The sequence below is a fragment of the Coregonus lavaretus genome, assembly GCF_964263955.1.
Source record: "Coregonus lavaretus genome assembly, contig: HAP1_SCAFFOLD_345, whole genome shotgun sequence".
In the NCBI taxonomy this organism is placed as follows: Eukaryota; Metazoa; Chordata; class Actinopteri; order Salmoniformes; family Salmonidae; genus Coregonus; species Coregonus lavaretus.
The window spans coordinates 385,112-406,798 of NW_028164097.1; the positions used below are offsets into that span (position 1 = coordinate 385,112).

The 21,687-nt window shown below is 45.6% G+C and overlaps 1 protein-coding gene and 1 long non-coding RNA gene across 2 annotated transcripts; both read right to left on the minus strand.

Moving 5' to 3' along the window:
* On the minus strand, window positions 1–7,017 carry LOC311117451. The gene is made up of 3 exons (XR_014611630.1): window positions 6,936–7,017; window positions 2,354–2,436; window positions 1–33 (listed from the first exon to the last, which is right to left on the minus strand). It is a non-coding gene; the product is annotated as an uncharacterized lncRNA (long non-coding RNA).
* A 1,858-nt stretch (window positions 7,018–8,875) lies between these two features.
* Window positions 8,876–18,707, minus strand: LOC311117453 (serine/threonine-protein phosphatase 6 regulatory ankyrin repeat subunit A-like; the record flags this gene model as incomplete). Its single annotated transcript, XM_084192380.1, has 21 exons — window positions 8,876–9,298; window positions 9,504–9,595; window positions 9,724–9,806; window positions 9,901–9,983; window positions 10,110–10,255; window positions 10,469–10,634; window positions 11,490–11,709; window positions 11,933–12,050; window positions 12,273–12,360; window positions 12,843–13,044; window positions 13,877–13,951; window positions 14,128–14,154; window positions 14,371–14,482; window positions 15,125–15,265; window positions 15,608–15,676; window positions 16,667–16,813; window positions 16,958–17,072; window positions 17,304–17,382; window positions 17,770–17,973; window positions 18,211–18,362; window positions 18,620–18,707. The coding sequence occupies 21 exons, from the start codon at window positions 18,705–18,707 to the stop codon at window positions 9,006–9,008; spliced, it is 2,700 nt and encodes an 899-aa protein (XP_084048506.1). The 3' UTR covers window positions 8,876–9,005.
* Between the last annotated feature and the right edge of the window lie 2,980 nt (window positions 18,708–21,687).

Genomic DNA, 21,687 nt, shown 5'->3' on the forward strand with positions numbered 1-21,687 from the left:
AGTCTCTCAGCCTCTCTGTGATCTTTATGGGATCTAGATAGAGAAAAGGAATATCTCTTAGGTCACTGCTATAATGTGAGTGTGAGGATGTGTAATTATAGAATTAGAATCACAGAATTAGAATGAATCATTCTAGAATTAGAATAGAATCACTCAAATTCTATGGCTCCAATACTCTTGAGATGACTCGGCCTATCCAGAGCCAAATATTTAGAGAATTCTGCCAACTTTTAAAAGGACTCCATGTTAGCGCCTTGGAGCCTTTCATTTATCCTTTCATTATAAGTAAATTCTAATTATAGATGTTCAGTTACATAGCATTGTTTAAAATGTCAACATTGCCCATGGGGAGCCAGCTGTCATATGGATATCTACTGTGTCATGTAATGTATACATAAACTCAGCAAAAAAAGAAAACGTCCCTTTTTCAGGATCTTTCAAAGATAATTCGTAAAAATCCAAATATCTTCACAGATCTTCATTGTAAAGGGTTTAAACACTGTTTCCCATGCTAGTCCCCTGTAGCTCAGTTGGTAGAGCATGGCGCTTGCAACGCCAGGGTTGTGGGTTTGTTTCCCACGGGGGGCCAGTATGAAAATGTATGCACTCACTAACTGTAAGTCGCTCTGGATAAGAGTGTCTGCTAAATGACTAAAATGTAAAATGTTGTTCAATGAACCATAAACACTTAATGAACATGCACCTGTGCAACGGTCATTAAGACACTAACAGCTTACAGACGGTAGTTATGAAAACTTAGGACCCTAAAGAGGCCTTTCTACTGACTCTGAAAAACACCAAAAGAAAAATGCCCAGGGTCCCTGCTCATCTGCGTGAACGTGCCTTAGGCATGCTGCAAGGAGGCATGAGGACTGCAGATGTGGCCAGGGCAATAAATTGCAATGTCCGTACTGTGAGACGCCTAAGACAGAGCTACAGGGAGACAGGACGGACAGCTGATCATCCTCGCAGTGGCAGACCACGTGTAACAACATCGGCACAGGATCGGAACATCCTGCGGGACAGGTACAGGATGGAAACAACAACTGCCCGAGTTACACCAGGAACGCACAATCCCTCCATCAGTGCTCAGACTGTCCGTAATAGGCTGAGAGAGGCTGGACTGAGGGCTTGTAGGCCTGTTGTAAGGCAAGTCCTCACCAGACATCACCGGCAACACCGTCGCCTATGGGCACAAACACACCGTCGCTCGACCAGACAGGACTGGCAAAAAAGTGCTCTTCACTGACGAGTCGCGGTTTTGTCTCACCAGGGGTGATGGTCGGATTCGTGTTTATCGTCGAAGGAATGAGCGATACACCAAGGCCTGTACTCTGGAGCGGGATCGATTTGGAGGTGGATGGTCCGTCATGGTCTTGGGCGGTGTGTCACAGCATCATCGGACTACGCTTGTTGTCATTGCAGGAAATTTCAACGCTGTGCGTTACAGGGAAGACATCCTCCTCCCTCATGTGGTACCCTTCCTGCAGGCTCATCCTGACATGACCCTCCAGCATGACAATGCCACCAGCCATACTGCTCGTTCTGTGCGTGATTTCCTGCAAGACAGGAATGTCAGTGTTCTGCCATGAAGAGCCTGGATCTGTTGGATCGGAGGGTGAGGGCTAGGATTTAGCCATTCCCCCCAGAAATGTCTGGGAACTTGCAGGTGCCTTGGTGGACGAGGGGGTAACATCTCAGTTTATGTCTCAGTTGTTGAATCTTGTTATGTTCATACAAATATTTACATTACATTTTTACATTTTAGTCATTTAGCAGACGCTCTTATCCAGAGCGACTTACAGTTAGTGAGTGCATACATTCTTTTATTTGTTTATTTTATTTTTATTCTTTTTTTATATATATATATATTTTTTTTTTCATACTGCCCCCCCGTGGGTATCGAACCCACAACCCTGGCGTTGCAAACGCCATGCTCTACCAACTGAGCTACATCCCTGCCGGCCATTCCCTCCCCTACCCTGGACGACGCTGTGCCAATTGTGCGCCGCCCCATGGGTCTCCCGGTCGCGGCCGGCTACGACAGAGCCTGGATTCGAACCAGGATCTCTAGTGGCACAGCTAGCACTGCGATGCAGTGCCTTAGAACACTGCGCCACTCGGGAGATGCGTTATTTACACGTTAAGTTTGCTGAAAATAAACGCAGTTGACAGTGAGAGGACGTTTCTTTTTTTGCTGAGTTTATATCTCAATGTCCCAACTCTCTAAATACATGGCTCTGGGCCTACCTCTCCATAGGCGGTGACCTTTGACCTACTACTGAATCTGTATCTGTAGGCCTATGTGATCCTGTAACCAGTCACAAATGTGTCATTAGTGTAAATCACTTACCTGACTTCCTTCATAACATCAGCTTCATTGATGGGGTCATCCAGGTCTATGAGGGTGAGGTCATTTCCATTGACCTCTGACCTCTGAAAGACAGCACAAAGTCATGTTTAGATGTCACCTACTGTGTCGCCTTTTGCCGTGTTCAAAACAACTGGGAAATCTCTGACTTCCGACTTCAGTGCGTTCAAGACAACTGGGAAATAGGAAAAAAAAACAAGCTCCGACTGGGAAAAATCGTTTTGAACAGTCATCCAACTCGGAATTCCAAGTCGGAAGCAGCGCGGCTTGGCGGGTCATGTTTTGGAGGACGCCTGACTCAACCTTCACCTCTCCCGAGCCCGCTGGGGAGTTGCAGCGATGAGACAAGATCGTAACAAGATCGTAACTACCAATTGGATATCACGAAAAATTGGGGAGAAAAAGGGGATAAAATTACCACCACAAAATGTAAAAAGGAATTCCAAGTCGGAAACTCTGGCATCTTTCTAGAGCTCCGACTTTCCGACCTGAAGATCACGGACGTCATGATTTGACCTAGTTATTTTTTTCGAGTTCCCAGTTGCCTTGAGAGCACCATTAACCCAACTCTCATTGTCACATCATAATGCATCATATTCAGAGAAATAGAATCACCAGAACATCATATCAGGTGTGCAGTTCAGTTTACCAGTCAAATTGCCAAGGTCAGAGGCTCTATCCTTTCTAGTGATTCTATTTCTATGGTCACATAATAATGCATCATATCTATGCTTGTGTCCGAAATAGCACCCTAGTTCCAATATAGTGCACTTCTTTTGGCTGGAGCCCTATAGAGTCCCACAGTATGAGTCATAATACCCATAAAACCTAGTGGTCTGGCAGCCTCTGGAACTGCCGTTCTGCAGCCAACAAGGCAGAGTTAATCTCAGCCTATGCTACCCTCCAGTCCCTCGACTTCTTGGCGCTGACGGAAACATGGATTACCACAGAAAACACTGCTACTCCTACTGCTCTTTCCTCGTCTAACCATGTGTTCTCGCATACCCCGAGAGCATCTGGTCGGCGCGGCGGTGGCACAGGAATCCTCATCTCTCCAAAGTGGACATTCTCTCTTTTTCCCCTGACCCATCTGTCTATCTCCTCATTTGAATTCCATGCTGTCACATCACTAGCCCATTCAAGCTTAACATCCTTGTCATTTATCGCCCTCCAGGTTCCCTTGGAGAGTTCATCAATGAGCTTGACGCCTTGATAAGTTCCTTTCCTGAGGATGGCTCACCCCTCACAGTTCTGGGTGACTTTAACCTCCCTACGTCTCTGCCTTTGACTCATTTCTCTCTGCCTCCTTCTTTCCACTCCTTTCCTCTTTTGACCTCACCCTCTCACCGTCCCCCCCTACTCACAAGGCAGGCAATACGCTTGACCTCATCTTTACTAGATGCTGTTCTTCTACTAATCTCACTGCAACTCCCCTCCAAGTCTCCGACCACTACTTTGTATCCTTTTCTCTCTCGCTCTCCTCCAACACTACTCACTCTGCCCCTACTCAGATGGTAATGTGCCATCACAACCTTCGCTCTCTCTCTCCCGCTACTCTCTCCTCTTCCATCCTATCATCTCTTCCCTCTGCTAAATCATTCTCCCTCCGATCTCCTGATTCTGCCTCCTCAACCCTCCTCTCCTCCCTTTCTGCATCTTTTGACTCTCTATGTCCCCTATCCTCCCGGCCGGCTCGGTCCTCCCCTCCTGCTCCGTGGCTTGACGACTCATTGCGAGCTCACAGAAGAGGGCTCCGGGCAGCCGAGCGGAAATGGAGGAAAACTAGACTCCCTGCGGACCTGTCATCTTTTCACTCCCTCCTCTCTACATTCTCTTCCTCTGTTTCCGCTGCTAAAGCCACTTTCTACCACTCTAAATTTCAAGCCTATGCCTCTAACCCTAGGAAGCTCTTTGCCACCTTCTCCTCCCTGCTGAATCCTCCTCCCCCACCCTCCTCCCTCTCTGTGGATGACTTTGTCAACCATTTTGAAAAGAAGGTTGACGACATCCGATCCTCATTTATTAAGTGAAATGACACCGCTGGTCCTGCTCACACTGCCCTACCCTATGCTTTGACTTTTTTCTCCCCTCTCTCTCCAGATGAAATCTTGCGACTTGTGACGGCCGGCCGCCCAACAACCTGCCTGCTTGACCCTATCCCGTCCTCTCTTCTCCAGACCATTTCCGGAGACCTTCTCCCTTACCTCACCTCACCTCACCTCCCACATCAACTCATCCTTGACCGCTGGCCATGTCCCTTCCGTCTTCAAGAGAGCGAGAGTTGCACCCCTCCTCAAAAAACCTACACTCGATCCCTCCGATGTCAACAACTACAGACAAGTAAGTATCCCTTCTTTCTTTTCTCTCCAAATCTCTTGAGCGTGCCGTCTCTAGCCAACTCTCCTGCTATCACTCTCAGAATGACCTTCTTGATCCAAACCAGTCAGGTTTCAAGACTGGTCATTCAACTGAGACTGCTCTTCTCTGTGTCATGGAGGCTCTCCGCACTGCTAAAGCTAACTCTCTCTCCTCTGCTCTTATCCTTCTAGACCTATCCGCTGCCTTTGATATTGTGAACCATCAGATCCTCCTCTCCACCCTCTCCGAGTTGGGCATCTCCGGCGCTGCTCACTCTTGGATTGCGTCCTACCTGACAGGTCGCTCCTACCAGGTAGCGTGGCGAGAATCTGTCTCCGCACCATGTGCTCTCACCACTGGTGTCCCCCAGGGCTCAGTTCTAGGCCCTCTCCTATTCTCTCTATACACCAAGTCACTTGGCTCTGTCATATCCTCACATGGTCTCTCCTATCATTGCTACGCAGACGACACACAATTAATTTTCTCCTTTCCCCCTTCTGATAACCAGGTGGCGAATCGCATCTCTGCATGTCTGGCAGACATATCAGTGTGGATGTCGGATCACCACCTCAAGCTGAACCTCTGCAAGACGGAGCTGCTCTTCATCCCTGGGAAGGACTGCCCGTTCCATGATCTCGCCATCACGGTTGACAACTCCATTGTGTCCTCCTCCCAGAGTGCAAAGAGCCTTGGCGTGACCCTGGACAACACCCTGTCATTCTCTGCTAACATCAAAACGGTGACCCGATCCTGCAGGTTCATGCTCTACAACATTTGCAGAGTACGACTCTACCTTACACAGAAAGCGGCACAGTTCCTAATCCAGGCACATGTCATCTCCCGTCTGGATTACTGCAACTCGCTGTTGGCTGGGCTCCCTGCCTGTGCCATTAAACCCCTACAACTTATCCAGAACGCCGCAGCCCGTCTGGTGTTCGACCTTCCCAAGTTCTCTCATGTCACCCCGCTCAGTTGAGGCTCGCATCTACTACAAGACCATGGTGCTTGCCTACGGAGCTGTGAGGGGAACGGCACCTCCTTACCTTCAGGCTCTGGCACCCCAATGGTGGAACAAGCTCCCCCACGACGCCAGGACAGCGGAGTCACTGACCACCTTCCGGAGACACTTGAAACCCTACCTCTTTAAGGAATACCTGGAATAGTATGAAGTAATCCTTCTACCCCCCCCCTCCCCCCCCATAAAAAAAAAGAAGAAAAATAAGTGGTTGTCCCACTGGCTATCATAAGTTGAATACACCAATTGTTGAATGCACCATTGTAAGTCGCACTGGATAAGAGCGTCTGCTAAATGATATAAATGTAAAATGTAAATATACTGATAAAAGTCAACTTGTCCGAGAGAGATTTACATGGTTACAAAAACGTCACGCCAGGGTAAGCCTACACGAAATACAGCCCTTATTTTATGTGTTTCTAAAATCGGCTATGGGAAAAATGAATGGTGGAAAAACGATTGGAACCATGTCCCTGTTTGACCGCTAGGTTTTTTGGGTATTATCACACCTCCACTGTGGGACTCTATAGAGGGGTTGGTTGTTAAGCAACAAAACTGGCATGCAACTATGGGGCAAAATAGACAGGGTTTGACTTAGACTGTTGACAACATGTAAACTATATTTAGTCTCTAAATGTTTAATGCAAACATAAATACATTTGAACAATGAACTCGTCTCAAATACATTGTTACAGTTGTTGTTGGTTAGCTAGGTAGCGAATTTGAGTCATTGCATAGACATGATATCAGTCAAAACACCTCAAAACAAGACATGGTATCAATAACACCATACAACAAGCTGAAACATGCCACAGAGCTACGATTCCCCACATGGCAGCTTGTTGTTAGCTGAGGTTCAGAATCATAACAAGATACACGACTTCGGGCCATCGATGCGCGGGCATCGTTTTCGTGACGTCAGCCAACCCTTCTATGGCTCCTGGTCAAAAGTAGTACACTAGCCTACATAGGGAATAGGGTGCCATTTTGGACGAAATTATGAAGGTGCTGTCATAACCTTTGACCCCCATTTGACCCTACTGTACCTTTAGCCAACTCTCATGACTCCCCGGCCATAGACTTTCTAGTTTGATATTACAGCATGAATAGCACATTATTTCATTTGTTAAACAATATTTAATCCACAGTAATTAATATAATTGAAGATTTAAAAATAAATAACATGCCTACCTTGAACTCTTTATTCTCCATCTCCTTGCAAAATCAGCACATTTCCTTGCCAAAATGAACGCGCATCCAGAGCGAAAACAAACGCAATCCTCCAGCACTAGGGAGGTTTAGACTGAACTGCTCCAGCGGTTTTTCATCAGTTTCAACGTTTATCAGTGATGATGTAACAATGACCTGTACAGATTTGACGCACTTTCGATCTCGTGCTGATGCAACACTCTGTGTTGTTGAAAGCTCATGTATGGAAATCCTGCGAGTTGTAAACAAATTTAGGCTATTGTTGCCCTTAAAACTGTAATGTTGAGGACGCCATGAAAAATAAAATACATAACCCACACCGTTAGGCCAAGGTACATGCAATATTCATCACTTTGCCAATAGACTTCTTGTTCCTTGTTGTATGTAGCCTTTCTTTTGGGATTAGCACCACTGTCACCTAGAAATTGATACTGCGGTTGTCACATAAAACAGATAACCCATAGTTCATTATTAAATAACATAACTCATTTCTTTATTTTATTACTCATAAAATATACAGCAATCTTCAGATACTGAAAGAATTCATGGGAGTTTCGATTCAGTCACTATTTCATATGTACATGCTAGTTTCATCCTTTTAAAGAAAAAAAGGACACGAAAAAACCTGTGAACCTCCTGATCCTGATTTGACGAACATAGCATATGTATTGTACATATTTCCAGTTAAAATTATTTTAAAAAAGAGACAAAAACGGGGGTTTGAACAAGCAATCACATAAAAGGTTTGAGTGGTTTCATTTTTTTGAAGAAGTTAAGCAAGCAAAACCTGTCAAAATACATTGATTATAAGACCAAGACAAATAATATATATATATTTTTTTCAACAGAAGAAAATCTAAATGCTGCTGTCCTACCATTGGTTTACAGTGTTTCTCCTCTCCAAGGGAGGCATGTTTTCCCCCTCGTATGCCTCGGAATAGTATCAGTGCTTTTCACAAACGTTGTATTACTTAGTGTGCATCATTGTTTTCGCTCATACAGCTGCCCCTACTCTCCTAACCTCCCCTCAGTAACTAAAGAAGGCACAAAATGATGACATAAATATCACAAGAAAGAATACATGAATTAATAATTTACTTTCTAAAATATTTTCTAGAGGGCAAAGGACAGGTAGGTTTAATAACGCAAATGTAAAAAGTCCTGTCGCTCACATACAAATGCAAAATCTAAATGGCACCCTATTCTTTATAGAGTACACTACTTTTGACCAGAACCCTATGGCCCTGGTCAAAAGTAGTGTACTATAAAGGGAATAGGGTGCCATTGGGGATGGAAATTCTTTGAAATTACTCATGAGAGCAAATACTACGATTCTTTGGTTCCCACAGAGGGTCAGGAGCTTAAGACATGAATGATATTATTAAAATGTTTGTTCATAAAAAATAAATGATTTCCCCTCCTCCCACATGGATTACAGACAAGAGGCTAGGTGCGTTCTGACTGTCTTAGTGTGCGGATAAACATGACCATCACTCTCATAAAACTTAAATGAAACATCACTCCTTATGTTTTTTCTCAGGCCAAAACGCTCAATCCCATTTCTACTGTCAAAACAGGTTTTGAAAAGGCTTCTTCCGCATCTTTTGGTCCATGTCTGTTTTTCACTCAGTGAAGTGCTACTATCCCCTTGGACTACAGGTTATTGCCGTCATAAGGTGTCCGTCTGTCTGTTGGCTGGACAGTTTCTACCGTTTAGGACCTTTGTGGGTAAAGGTAAAGGTGGGGTATAGCAGCAGCAGTTCCTCTGAAGTCCAGTATCTGCTGGAAGGACACCTGGTGGTACGAGAGGATGAGTGTGGCCAGCCAGCCTGTTGTGCCTCCCCCTCTCCCTCCCTCCCTCCATTTCTCTCTCTCCATCTGCAGGACTCTTAAGGCTCCTGTGCGGACTGTCTCGGCTCGTGCCCTCCCAAAGCTGGCTGTGGTGATTTAAGACACGGTGTGTATGTGTGGATTTGTTTGTGGCCTCTGCCCCACTTCACTGTCCATCCGCCTACCCTTGGCTCCCCTCCTGGGCAGCGACCACCACCCCCCTCAGTATGTCTCTGAGTCTGAGTCGTTGAGTTCCTCATCCTTGTAGAAGCCTCCATCGTGGTCGCGGTGGCCGATGTTGTTGAAGCTGCAGTAGGAGCTGTGCTCGCTGCGCAGCACGGGCAGGCTGTCGAAGGTCACACTCTTGGAGGGGCTGGTGGTGTAGTGGTTAATGGCACTGAAGGACAGGCTGGGCGCCGGGTTGCAGGGGGACACGGGCATCATGGTGGCCAGGATCAGCGCCAGGCAGTCCGCCACGTCTTTGTTGGGGGCGCAGGCCAAGGCAGGCGTGTAACCTGAGGGGTTCAAACAGAACAGCAGAGGGTCACTTCAGGAGCATCACCGTTTACTATAACACTTTTGGTGAAAAACATGAAATAACAGCAGGCTAGGAGATACAAAGTTAAGACAATAACCAAGCAGTGGACTAGAGAGAAACATTTGTGGACACATTGAGAAGAGAAGTACAGAAGAAAACGGTGTTAGCGTTATGGATCTTACCATTGTCATCGACTGCTAGCACGCTAGCACCCTTCACTAGTAGCTCCTGAACCACCACCGTCAGACCATTTCTGGCTGCAACGTGTAACGGCCTGAGGAGAAAGTACCGTCAGATTAGCCAGCAGCAAATGAGGATACCTCCCAAATGCCAGACTATTCCCTATATAGTGCACTTCTTCTAATTCTTCTGGCCCAATTAATACAGCTGAACCATACGTACGTCTGTAAGGCTGCGTTAGTCGAGTTGATGAGGTTCCTGTCTGTAATCTTCTCCAATATCAACAAAGCACTGGTTTCATGCCCCTTTAAAAACCAGAGTCAAACATGTCAGACCAAAATGTCAACCAGAGAGAGCCAACTGTTCAGATGAACGTCATCTTCATGTGGGGATGCTCACCTTACTGCAGGCCAGATGAAGAGCAGTGTTCTTGACTGCATCCTGCAGGGTGAGCTCTGCTTTGGCACTGCTCACCAACAGCTCTGACACAGACAGAGAAACATAAAGAAACTCAATTAGGAAATGAAGCGACTTATTAAAATGTAAAACAGACATGTTGAACTTAAGCCGGCTGGGCGAGGCAAAGCGGAGGAGAGGGGGCTGCGTACCGACAGCGTTGGTTTGTCCGTTCTCAGCAGCCATCATGAGGGAGGTCTTCCCGGAGGCATCGGGGGAGTTGACCTGGGCGTTGTGGCCTAGCAGCAGCTGAAGACACTCCACGTGGTCCGTGAAAGCCGCCGCATGCAGGGGGGTCCTGGAGAGAGAGGAAACTTATTTCACCGATATCATGTAGGACTGTTATAAACAAGTTTGTTCAATTAACCCTGTTTATACCATAGAAATATAAAATCACTAATAGATGTATTAAAAGTAATCTACAATCCCTCATCCAACCCCAGAGGTCATTTTATTCCCAAGACAACATTATTCTCCAGAAGAAAAGGACTTTGTCATGTGCTGTAGTTACCGGTTCTTGGTGTCAGTGGCGTTGACAATGGCCGGCCCCAGAGTGTCAATCAGCATCTCTGCAGCCCCCTCGTTGTCATTGATCACAGCACAGTGGAGGGGGCTGAACGAGTTGCCCTCGGTGACATATGCTATGACAAAGTCCTGTTTCAGTGTAAGGTCCTCCACTGAGAGTCATAACCCCTAATTCTGTTGTAGTCTTGTTCATTCCCCCACATGGCTCCGTCCACACCAATCGAATGCTTTTCAAGCCACAAGAGGGAGTGAATGAGTGTACACTTCATGGAGGAGAGAACAGAGCTACAGTCCAGTTAGTCAGTACGTACCGTTGTATGTAGGGGTGTAACGATCCATCTACTACATCGATGTATCGATTTATATTCCTATGATCCAACTACATCGATCTGTGCTCGGTGAGTTGGCCTTTTGGACAACATATATCACTCTAACATCGTTTTAAAATGTAATAAATCGATTGTATCGATACTAGGAAATAACCCATTGGATTTAAGCACGTCAGACTTTATATGGATGTTTTTTCTTAGCACTTTTAATGATAAAGGCTTTAAACATTACTCGATTCAGTCTGCCTATCCGTGACGTCATCGCCCCACGCCAGCAGCAGCGCAAAGGCGCAAAGACAACAAAACATAGCATGGCGGACGACAGAGGAGAAGCCGACGAGCGAGAAATTATCAAGCCACCATTGCGGTCCTTACAAGAAACAGGAATCTAGGAAACTTCACCTGCACTGTCCAGTATCCAGGTATTTATTTCAGTCACACTGGTTGAATTTTTGGCTAAAAGGTTACTGAATCGATTTCAAGTCACTGAATCGTTTCGGATCGTATCGTTCTAAATGAACCAATATCGTCCTTGAATCGTATCGACAACCACGAATCGTGATACAAATCGAATCGTTACACCCCTAGTTGTATGGCCTGCCTAATTCAGGGACATGTTTACGGTGCTGAAGAGAGAAAATCAGAAAATATCTAGTGTTCCGTTAGTCCAGTACGTACCGTTGTAGCAGGCCCAGTGTAGTGGCGTGTAGCCCTGGTTGTCTGTGATGACGGGGAGGGTCTCCACTGACTGGGCGGCGTGTAGGAGTCCCCCCAGCACCCCGATGTGTCCGGATGCCGCCGCCAGGTGGACAGGGGTCCGCCCCTTACAGTCCCGAACCAGGAAGCTGGCGCTGTGCTGCAGCAGGGCCTCCACACACTCCTCATGACCCGTCAACGCCTGGGAGGAAGGGCAGGGAGACAAGAATGGATTTGAATAACTAATAATCAATGATATAATAATGAATCATCAATTATTACAAATGATGTCTGGAGGCAGGTCCCCCTACAGGGATGAATACACCACTACCCATGGACAACTACTTTTCTGAAGATAATATGTATATTTGAGCCTCCCCGTCTCTTTCTGTGTGTGAGCGTATACAGCCAGCTCTCCTCCTCACCCCTCTGTGTAGCGCTGTTCTGCCCCACTTGTCTTTGGCTTCTACGCTGGCTCCCTTGTTGAGCAGTGAGTACACACAGTCTGTGTGTCCGCTCAGCACTGACAGCATCAGAGGGGTTCTGATACACAAGACAACAAGGTCATATTACAAACTGGTAATAACCAGGCTGAGTCCCAAATGGCAACCTATTCCCTATATGGTACACTACTTTTGACCCGAGCCCATAGGGTTCTGGTTTAAAGTAGTGCACCAAGTAGGGCATAGGGTGCCATTTGGGACGTAGAACTAGTGTCAAAATCTCTTTATTTCAGGAATTGTATCCAAAACCCAATTGACTTACTGTCCATTCCCGTCTTGAACGTCCACTGGACTCTGGAGGTCAGCATTTCCAATCAGCAAACGCAAACACTCCGAATGACCGTTGGTAGCTAGAGGAGGATAAACAGAGAGGATATAAGAATGTGAGATGATTGACCGTTGGTAGCTAGAGGAGGCTAAACAGAGAGGATATGAGCTGATTGCTGGACGACTATTACCTTCACATGAACAGACAGATTTCTAGAACAGTGGTATTGGTAAATGACATCCTCATGATGTTAACACAGCAGATAATAAAACATTTTGGGGCTGAGGCCCTCGAAGCCTGTCACCTGCTAGCTGTGTACCTGGCTCTGGATAGAAGTCCCCCTGTGCACTGATCTAGGATCAGCTTACCCTCCCCAGATCCTCAGCAATAATGACAAAAAATGACCTTAGATCAGTGTGTAGTGGGCATTTTCACACTATGCTATATAATATCCCTAGAGTGGACATTGGCGTCCTAGCAACATGACCAAACAAATGTCCATCTTGGTAAGGAAAACTTTTGAATTACAGAATCTCTAGGTCTTACGTGATATCCTATGCGTACCTGCAGCGTGGATGGGGGTCCTCTTCAGGGTGAAGTCTTTAACCAGGATGGAGGCTCCCTGGTTGATGAGGACGTCAACACACTCCACATGGCCTTTAAAGGCAGCCAGGTCCAGAGGGGTGCGCCCCTGGCTGTTCCTCACGTCTAGATCCAGCAGAGACTGAACCAGGACCTCCATAGCATGGTGGTGGCCGTGGTACGCCTGAATGGAAACAAACACACAGTCTGAAGCAAAGTCCAGTGGTATGCCTGAACAGATATACACTCCTAATATAATAAATGTCCTATAGTAGACCAGTGGTATGCCTGAACAGATATACACTCCTAATATAATCAATGTCCTATAGTAGACCAGTGGTATTCCTGAACAGATATACACTCCTAATATAATCAATGTCCTATAGTAGACCAGTGGTATGCCAGAACAGATATACACTCCTAATATAATCAATGTCCTATAGTAGACCAGTGGTACGCCTGAACAGAAATACACTCCTAATATAATCAATGTCCTATAGTAGACCAGTGGTGCGCCTGAACAGATATACACTCTTAATATAATCAATGTCCTATAGTAGACCAGTGGTATGCCTGAACAGAAACAGTCCTAGACCCCTAAAGTAGACCAGTGTCTCTCAAATCGGGTGCCCATTTTTTCTCCCGCCCAGCATCAACATCGAAGGTCCCTGTCAAGCGTGAGATTTAGAAACACTCTACTTCTCCTCTGTTGGAGGTTGATTAACTCAAATGGCAAAATAAGGAAATCATCCTCATCATCACCGTGTCAAAATATGCATGTATTTTACACTAATCAGGAACAGATAGGAACATGGTGTGTGAGTGTCTGGACAATCAACTTTTCGTGGAAAAACAACACCATGCCTGCATCCCAGATAGCACCCTATTTCCCATGTAGTGCAGTACTTTTGATCTGGGCCCATAAGGCTCTGGTCAAAAGTAGTGCACTAAATAGGGAATAGGGTGCCATTTGTCATGTGGCGAGACCCCTACAGGAGCAGGTAGGCTTTACTCACAGCTAAGTGTAGGGGGCTGATGGGAGCTCTGACATCAGAGTCGTTCAGGATGTCTGTCCCTGAGGTTTCCATTAGCTGGGGAAAGACAAGGACGGGCCAGTTTAGACTTGTAACATATTTACTTTGAAGGTTAGTCTAGTAGCATGTTTCATGTTGTAAATCTCAGTGACCAGCCCCTGCAGACATACTGGGGTGTTGCATTCGTATCTTAAACAAGCTAGTGTGAGGAAAAGTAACCAACTGGTACTTACCACATCTAAAGGTGTTTCACTTGCAATCTGGAAAAAGAACATCAAGAGTGACGATGCGGCCACGACAAACATGCAACCACACCTTAAAACCTACTGAATATCAACGTCTGTCCCAAATGGCACCCTATTCCCTATATAGTGCATTACTTTTGACCAGAGCCCTATGGGCCCTACATTCATTTGGGACGCAGACAAAATGGTCTGTGAATGCAGGGCGTCTAGTCCCCTGTGGTTCTGACTCACCATCTCCAGACAGAGGCGGTGTCCGTACGCAGACGCGTAATGGACTGCGTTGTAGCCCTGATTGTCCCTGATCCCTGGGTTAGCGTCGTTTCGCAGCAAATATTCCAGACACCTAGAGGTCAGAGGTCAAGAGTTCACTAATCATTATACCAACATCAAGACAGACAGAGAAGCAAGCAGAGACACTTTCCCAAAGGAGACGTGGCCAAGCTTTCACACTGCAGATTTAACACTAGTATGTATTCAAACACGGCCAACAACATACTCTAGACTACAGTGAAATGTGAAAGGTCATGGCACCACAACATACTCTCCAGACTACAGTGAAATGTGAAAGGTCATGGCACCACAACATACTCTCCAGACTACAGTGAAATGTGAAAGGTCATGGCACCACAACATACTCTCCAGACTACAGTGAAATGTGAAAGGTCATGGCACCACAACATACTCTCCAGACTACAATGAAATGTGAAAGGTCATGGCACCACAACATACTCTCCAGACTACAGTGAAATGTGAAAGGTCATGGCACCACAACATACTCTCCAGACTACAGTGAAAGGTCATGGCACCACAACATACTCTCCAGACTACAGTGAAATGTGAAAGGTCATGGCACCACAACATACTCTCCAGACTACAGTGAAATGTGAAAGGTCATGGCACCACAACATACTCTCCAGACTACAGTGAAATGTGAAAGGTCATGGCACCACAACACACACAACAGTAAGAGAGGTGTGAGACGTACTTTCCGTCTGTGTCAGAGGCAGCAGCGTAGTGGAGCGGGGTGCAACCCCTTTTATCCAGATCGTTCACACTGGCCCCAGACCCCACCAAGGCAAACAGACACTGGTAGTTACAATTGGCTGCCGCATAATGCAGAGGACTCCTAGAAGAACGCACAGAAACCATTCAACATCAACAACAGAAACAGCTTATTGGAGCTGTATAACATTTACATTTTACATTTATGTCATTTAGCAGACACTCTTATCCAGTGCGACTTACAGGAGCAATTAGGGTTAAGTGCCTTGCTGCAGGGCACATAGATTTTTCACCTAGTCGGCTAGGGGATTCGAACCAGCAACCTTTTGGTTACTGACCCAACGCTCTTAACCGCTAGGCTACCTGCCGCCCAATCTTTCCCATAATAATTCCTATATGCCCCTATACTATATTCCAAATTATCATAAAGATCACATATGAAAGTTATTTGATGCCACAGACAGACCTTCCGAAGCTGTCCTTTCTGTTGAAGTCTGCCCCTGTGTTGAGCAGCAGATTCAGACAGTCCAGGTTCCTGGTAACAAGATATCAAGTTCAGAAAGGCTCTCGTACATCAGAGCTATCAGGTGGACGGTAACAAGATATCAAGTTCAGAAAGGCTCTCGTACATCTGAGCTATCAGGTGGATGGTAACAAGATATCAAGTTCAGAAAGGCTATCGTACATCTGAGCTATCAGGTGGATGGTAACAAGATATCAAGTTCAGAAAGGCTCTCGTACATCTGAGCTATCAGGTGGATGGTAACAAGATATCAAGTTCAGAAAGGCTCTCGTACATCTGAGCTATCAGGTGGATGGTAACAAGATATCAAGTTCAGAAAGGCTCTCGTTCATCTGAGCTATCAGGTGGATGGTAACAAGATATCAAGTTCAGAAAGGCTCTCGTTCATCTGAGCTATCAGGTGGACGGTAACAAGATATCAAGTTCAGAAAGGCTCTCGTTCATCTGAGCTATCAGGTGGATGGTAAAAAGATATCAAGTTCAGAAAGGCTCTCGTACATCTGAGCTATCAGGTGGATGGTAACAAGATATCAAGTTCAGAAAGGCTCTCGTACATCTGAGCTATCAGGTGGATGGTAAAAAGATATCAAGTTCAGAAAGGCTCTCGTTCATCTGAGCTATTAGGTGGATGGTAACAATGAGAACCTGAAAGAAAAGAGAAACCCGTACACTGCTCTTGCTAGTATCACTGTTTTTATAATGCTACTAAAAGCAATAATAAAAAGTGATACTAGCAAGAGCAGTTTGCAGGTTTCTCTTCTCTTTCAAGAAGATATAAAGACAATTTAGACCAGAGCGCAAGTCAATACCACCATGGCATGGAACCACATTATACAGAAATGATACCGCACTAATGATCTATACGATTTTTTAAATAACTCTAAACAATACTGCTAAACCATGTGAAATGTAAGAGTGTGAATATGTGTTTGTTCTTTCTGGTGGCTTTCCAGTTCATGAACTAAATATTCCTTGGTGTAAAGCCTGGACCAGTCCACTCACCCTCCAGCTGCTGCAGCATGTAAACAGGTCCTTCCAAAGTCGTCAGGGGTGTCTATATCAAAGCCTGATGAGAGGAGCTTCCGACAGCAGTCAGAGAACCCACTGAGAGCAGCCAGGTGGAGGGGGAACATCCCATGGACGCCTCGCCTGCAACACATTTTTACATTTTAGATCAACCCCCCACACACCACAATGTGTTGAGCATAGTCTCCAAGCGGCAATTCGGTCAATGACAGAATTGCAGATGCATGTTGCATTATTGCTGGAAACTGTGTGTGTGTGTGTTCTCACTTGGCTGTGTCAGCTCCGTTCGTGATGAGTGTATTGATGAGTAACTCGTGGCCGTAGCGAGCAGAGATGTGCAGGGGTGTGTTTCCATTCTTTTCTTCACAGTCGATCTCAGCACCTACAGAACACACACACACACAGACACACACACACAGACACACACACACAGACACACACACACACACACACGTCAACCACTTGACCCAAGAGGCATCATGAAGCATTATGTTCAACCACATTGCAAGTAACATTGCTCTGTGCCAGTGAATCATGGTTTGAAGACTAAAGACAATGCTGAAGAGCCTACTGGTTCATATATATTCAGTTGAGAGCATTCACAGCGACTCACCATTCTGGATGATGGCTTGAGATCTGGAGAAGCGTCCGTGGATGGCCGTCATGTGGAGGGGGGTCTTTCCATCTTTACTCTGCAGATAGAAAGACAAAGATGGTTCACACGGCAGTCTGTGCTGCTGACCACAGGCAAAATCAAACACGTATTGGAGGAGCGCTTGATTGCATTTAGTTTGCATTGTTAGGCCTATTCCATTGGTATTTGAATGTAGACCAGGGCCAAATACTAAGCCATGTGCTGCGTCAGTGTGTGCGTCCCAAATGGCACCCTATTCTCTTCATAGTGAACTACTTTTTGAACCAAAGTAGTGTACTTATAAAGGGAACAGGGTGCCATTTGGGACACAGCCAGTGTCACCACGGCTCCTTGCTCTATGGGCCCCTGGTCAAAAGTAGTGCACTACATAGGGAATAGGGTGTTATTTAGTTCAGACACAGTGTTGGTCATCCGGTCTCCTCACCTTGATGTTGACGAGGGCCCCGTTGCCCACCAGCAGCTCCAAGCAGAGCGCCCCATGGCGCAAGGCGGCCGTGAAGTGGAGTGGGGCGAAACCCTTCTCGTTCACCTGGTTCACGTTGGCGCCGCACTCGATCAGCTCATTCACCACCACGTCCTGCCCGTTGTAGCATGCCACGTGGAGGGGGGTGTTACCGTACCCATTGGGCTAATTTATCTGGAGGGAGCAAGGGAGGGAAAAGAGTGGAGAGAGAGGGGGGGGGGGGGGGGGAACAAAACAATACATTCCTGATCAGGTCACTTGGTTCTGAAAACCCCCTGGCCCAAAACACTGGCTCCAACCTCCATCTCTTCATTACTTGAAAGGAAATCATTCGCCAACCCACTAGAGCTCTGTATTTTCATTGAGTTGTAATTGAACAGTGACTACACATTTGAATGCGTGTTGACTCACATCCACTCCAAGGTCCAGGAGGTACTTGACCACACTGATCATTCCACTGGAGGCTGCAGAGTGGAGAGGGGTGTAGGCCTTCTTGTCTTTACAGGACACCTCTGATCCATGAGAGGCCAGCAGTTTCACCACCTCAATGTGCCCTATGGTAGGTAGAGAGAGCGAGAGGGAGAGATAGATTAGTTTACAGTGGTACACAGCACCATAAGCAACACCTACATCATGTTAGTACAACTGAAAACATCTAATCAACCTACTTAGTACATGATTCTGACATAATAACACACTAGACGTGGCTCATACAGCTGAGCTGTGAGACTAACACACAGTCCATTCATTCATTCATTCATTGGTATAAAGGACATTAGTCAGAATGTAAATGATGTGGTAAACTCATCACCCATGTAAGCAGCCCAGTGGATTGCTCGGCGATCCTTCTTGTCAAAGGCATTAATGTTGGCTCCTCTGGAGAGAAGCAGCCTCACCATCTAACAGGGAGAGGAGAGAGAAACAAAACACAGGTTGAGGAAAACTAAACAGCAAAATCCGCTAAATCTGGCTTCAAAGCCTTCCCTTTAAAATTATATATTTTGTATTCACAATGAATGAAAGATAACATGTAAAGACATGGTACATTTCTCCCCTTTTAGTCCCCCTTTGACCTCCCCCTCCCCCCAGAATGCCTCCAAACACATTTAAAAAGAAAGGGAAAGTAATTGACTTACATGTCAGAAAACAAAACAAAAGTATACAACAACGTTACTTCAAGCAAAAATGTAATAGCCTAACAATTTCAGGTGATTAAGTAATTTTATAGGCCTATATAGCAGTAATCTCAAGGTGGGGCCAAGAGTACTAATCTGGAGGAAGTGTTTGGAGCTGTTCAAAATAGGATATCATCGGGTCCCAGGAGGAATAAAATGAGTTGGTTGACCCTCGAATGGTAACTTCATTTTTTCTCATTTTAGGAACAGCTTCAGATCTTCGAGCCAAAGAGAGGCTAAGGGAGGATTGATAGATTTCCAATCCAATAAAATCCTTCTGCGGGCTAACAGGGAGGCAAAGGCAATGGCATCTAGCTGTCTATTGGTCAGAGAAGGATTGTTGTTTGGTACTCCAAAAATAGCAATTTCTGCACTAGGCTGCAACTTTATATCAAATGCTTCAGAAAGGGTTTTAAATAGTGGACAAATAATCTGCCAGACGGGGACAGGACCAGAACATGTGGGTCAAGTCCACCAAGGAGCTTTTACACCTGTCACATGTACCATCAATATTTGGGTAGAATTTGGACAATCTGGCCTTACTGAAATGGATACGGTAAAGTACCTTAAACTGTATAAGGCTGAGCCGGGCACAAGAGGAGCTTCCATTTACCCTCAGTAAGGCATTTCACACTCAGATCGGATTTTATTCAAAGCCTCCTCTGAACAAACTCAAGCATACAACTAGGGCTGTGATGGTCATGGAACTTCAGGTGTCGGTGATTGGCGTGTCTTATGTACGTGGTCATCGACAAAACTGACAGCTGACAGGGGGGCGGGACGGACATTAGCAAAGGAAAACATTAGCGCGTTTAGGCCAGTCTTGCTCTCAAGTTTGGCGAAGCTAATTTTCTCCATGAAAAATATCAAGCATTCCATGCATCATCACATTTGCAAACTTATTTAAAAAAAAAAAAAAATTCACCTTTATTTAACCAGGTAAGCCAGTTGAGAACAAGTTCTCATTTACAACTGCGACCTGGCCAAGATAAAGCAAAGCAGTGCGATAAAAGCAAAGCAGTGCGATAAAAACAACACAGAGTTACATTTGGGGTAAAAAAACATAAAGTCAAAAATACAACAGAAAATATATATACAGTGTGTGCAAATGTAGCAAGTTATGGAGGTAAGGCAATAAATAGGCTATAGTGCAAAATAATTACAATAGTATTAACACTGGAATGCTAGATGTGCAAGAGATTATGTGCAAATAGAGATACCGGGGTGCAAAAGAGCAAAATAAATAACAATATAGGGATGAGGTAGTTGGGTGGCCTAATTTCAGATGGGCTGTGTACAGGTGCAGTGATCGGTAAGGTGCTCTGACAACTGATGCTTAAAGTTAGTGAGGGAGATAAGAGTCTCCAGCTTCAGAGATTTTTGCAATTCGTTCCAGTCATTGGCAGCAGAGAACTGGAAGGAATGGCGGCCAAAGGAGGTGTTGGCTTTGGGAATGACCAGTGAGATATACCTGCTGGAGCGCAGACTACGGGTGGGTGCTGCTATGGTGACCAATGAGCTAAGATAAGGCGGGGATTTGCCTAGCAGTGATTTATAGATGGCCTGGAGCCAGTGGGTTTGACGACGAACATGTAGTGAGGACCAGCCAACAAGAGCGTACAGGTCACAGTGGTGGGTAGTGTATGGGGCTTTGGAGACAAAACGGATGGCACTGTGATAGACTACATCCAGTTTGCTGAGTAGAGTGTTGGAGGCTATTTTGTAAATGACATCGCCGAAGTCAAGGATCGGTAGGATAGGCAGTTTTACGAGGGCATGTTTGGCAGCATGAGTGAAGGAGGCTTTGTTTGCGAAATAGGAAGCCGATTCTAGATTTAACTTTGGATTGGAGATTCTTTATGTGAGTCTGGAAGGAGAGTTTACAGTCTAACCAGACACCTAGGTATTTGTAGTTGTCCACATACTCTAGGTCAGACCCGTCGAGAGTGGTGATTCTAGTCGGGAGGGCGGGTGCCAGCAGCGTTCGATTGAAAAGCATACATTTAGTTTTACTAGTGTTTAAGAGCAGTTGGAGGCTACTGAAGGAGTGTTGTATGGCATTGAAGCTCGTTTGGAGGTTTGTTAACACAGTGTCCAATGAAGGGCCAGATGTATACAAAATGGTGTCGTCTGCGTAGAGGTGGATCTGAGAGTCACCAGCAGCAAGAGCGACATCATTGATATACACGGAGAAAAGTGTCGGCCCAAGAATTGAACCCTGTGGCACCCCCATAGAGACTGCCATAGGTCCAGACAACAGGCCCTCCGATTTGACACACTGAACTCTATCTGAGAAGTAGTTGGTGAACCAGGCGAGGCAGTCATTTGAGAAACCAAGGCTATTTAGTCTGCCAATAAGAATGCGGTGGTTGACAGAGTCGAAAGCCTTGGCCAGGTCGATGAAGACGGCTGCACAGTACTGTCTATTATCAATCGCGGTTATAATATCGTTATCCTATGTTGATTTATGACAAGTTCATTGACTAGGGCCCTATAAAATAAGCGTTGCGGACCGAATCACGGAATCCAGACATTAAACCGAAATTCAACAATATTCAAACATTTATTGACCTTAGTAAGAAATCAACTAAATCTATTCAACTTGTTAGAAAACACATTCATTTGCCCAAGTCAATCATAAGACATGAACAAAATGCATCAGTGATTCGTATTTCCATGAACTTTCTGAAACGGCACAGGAATG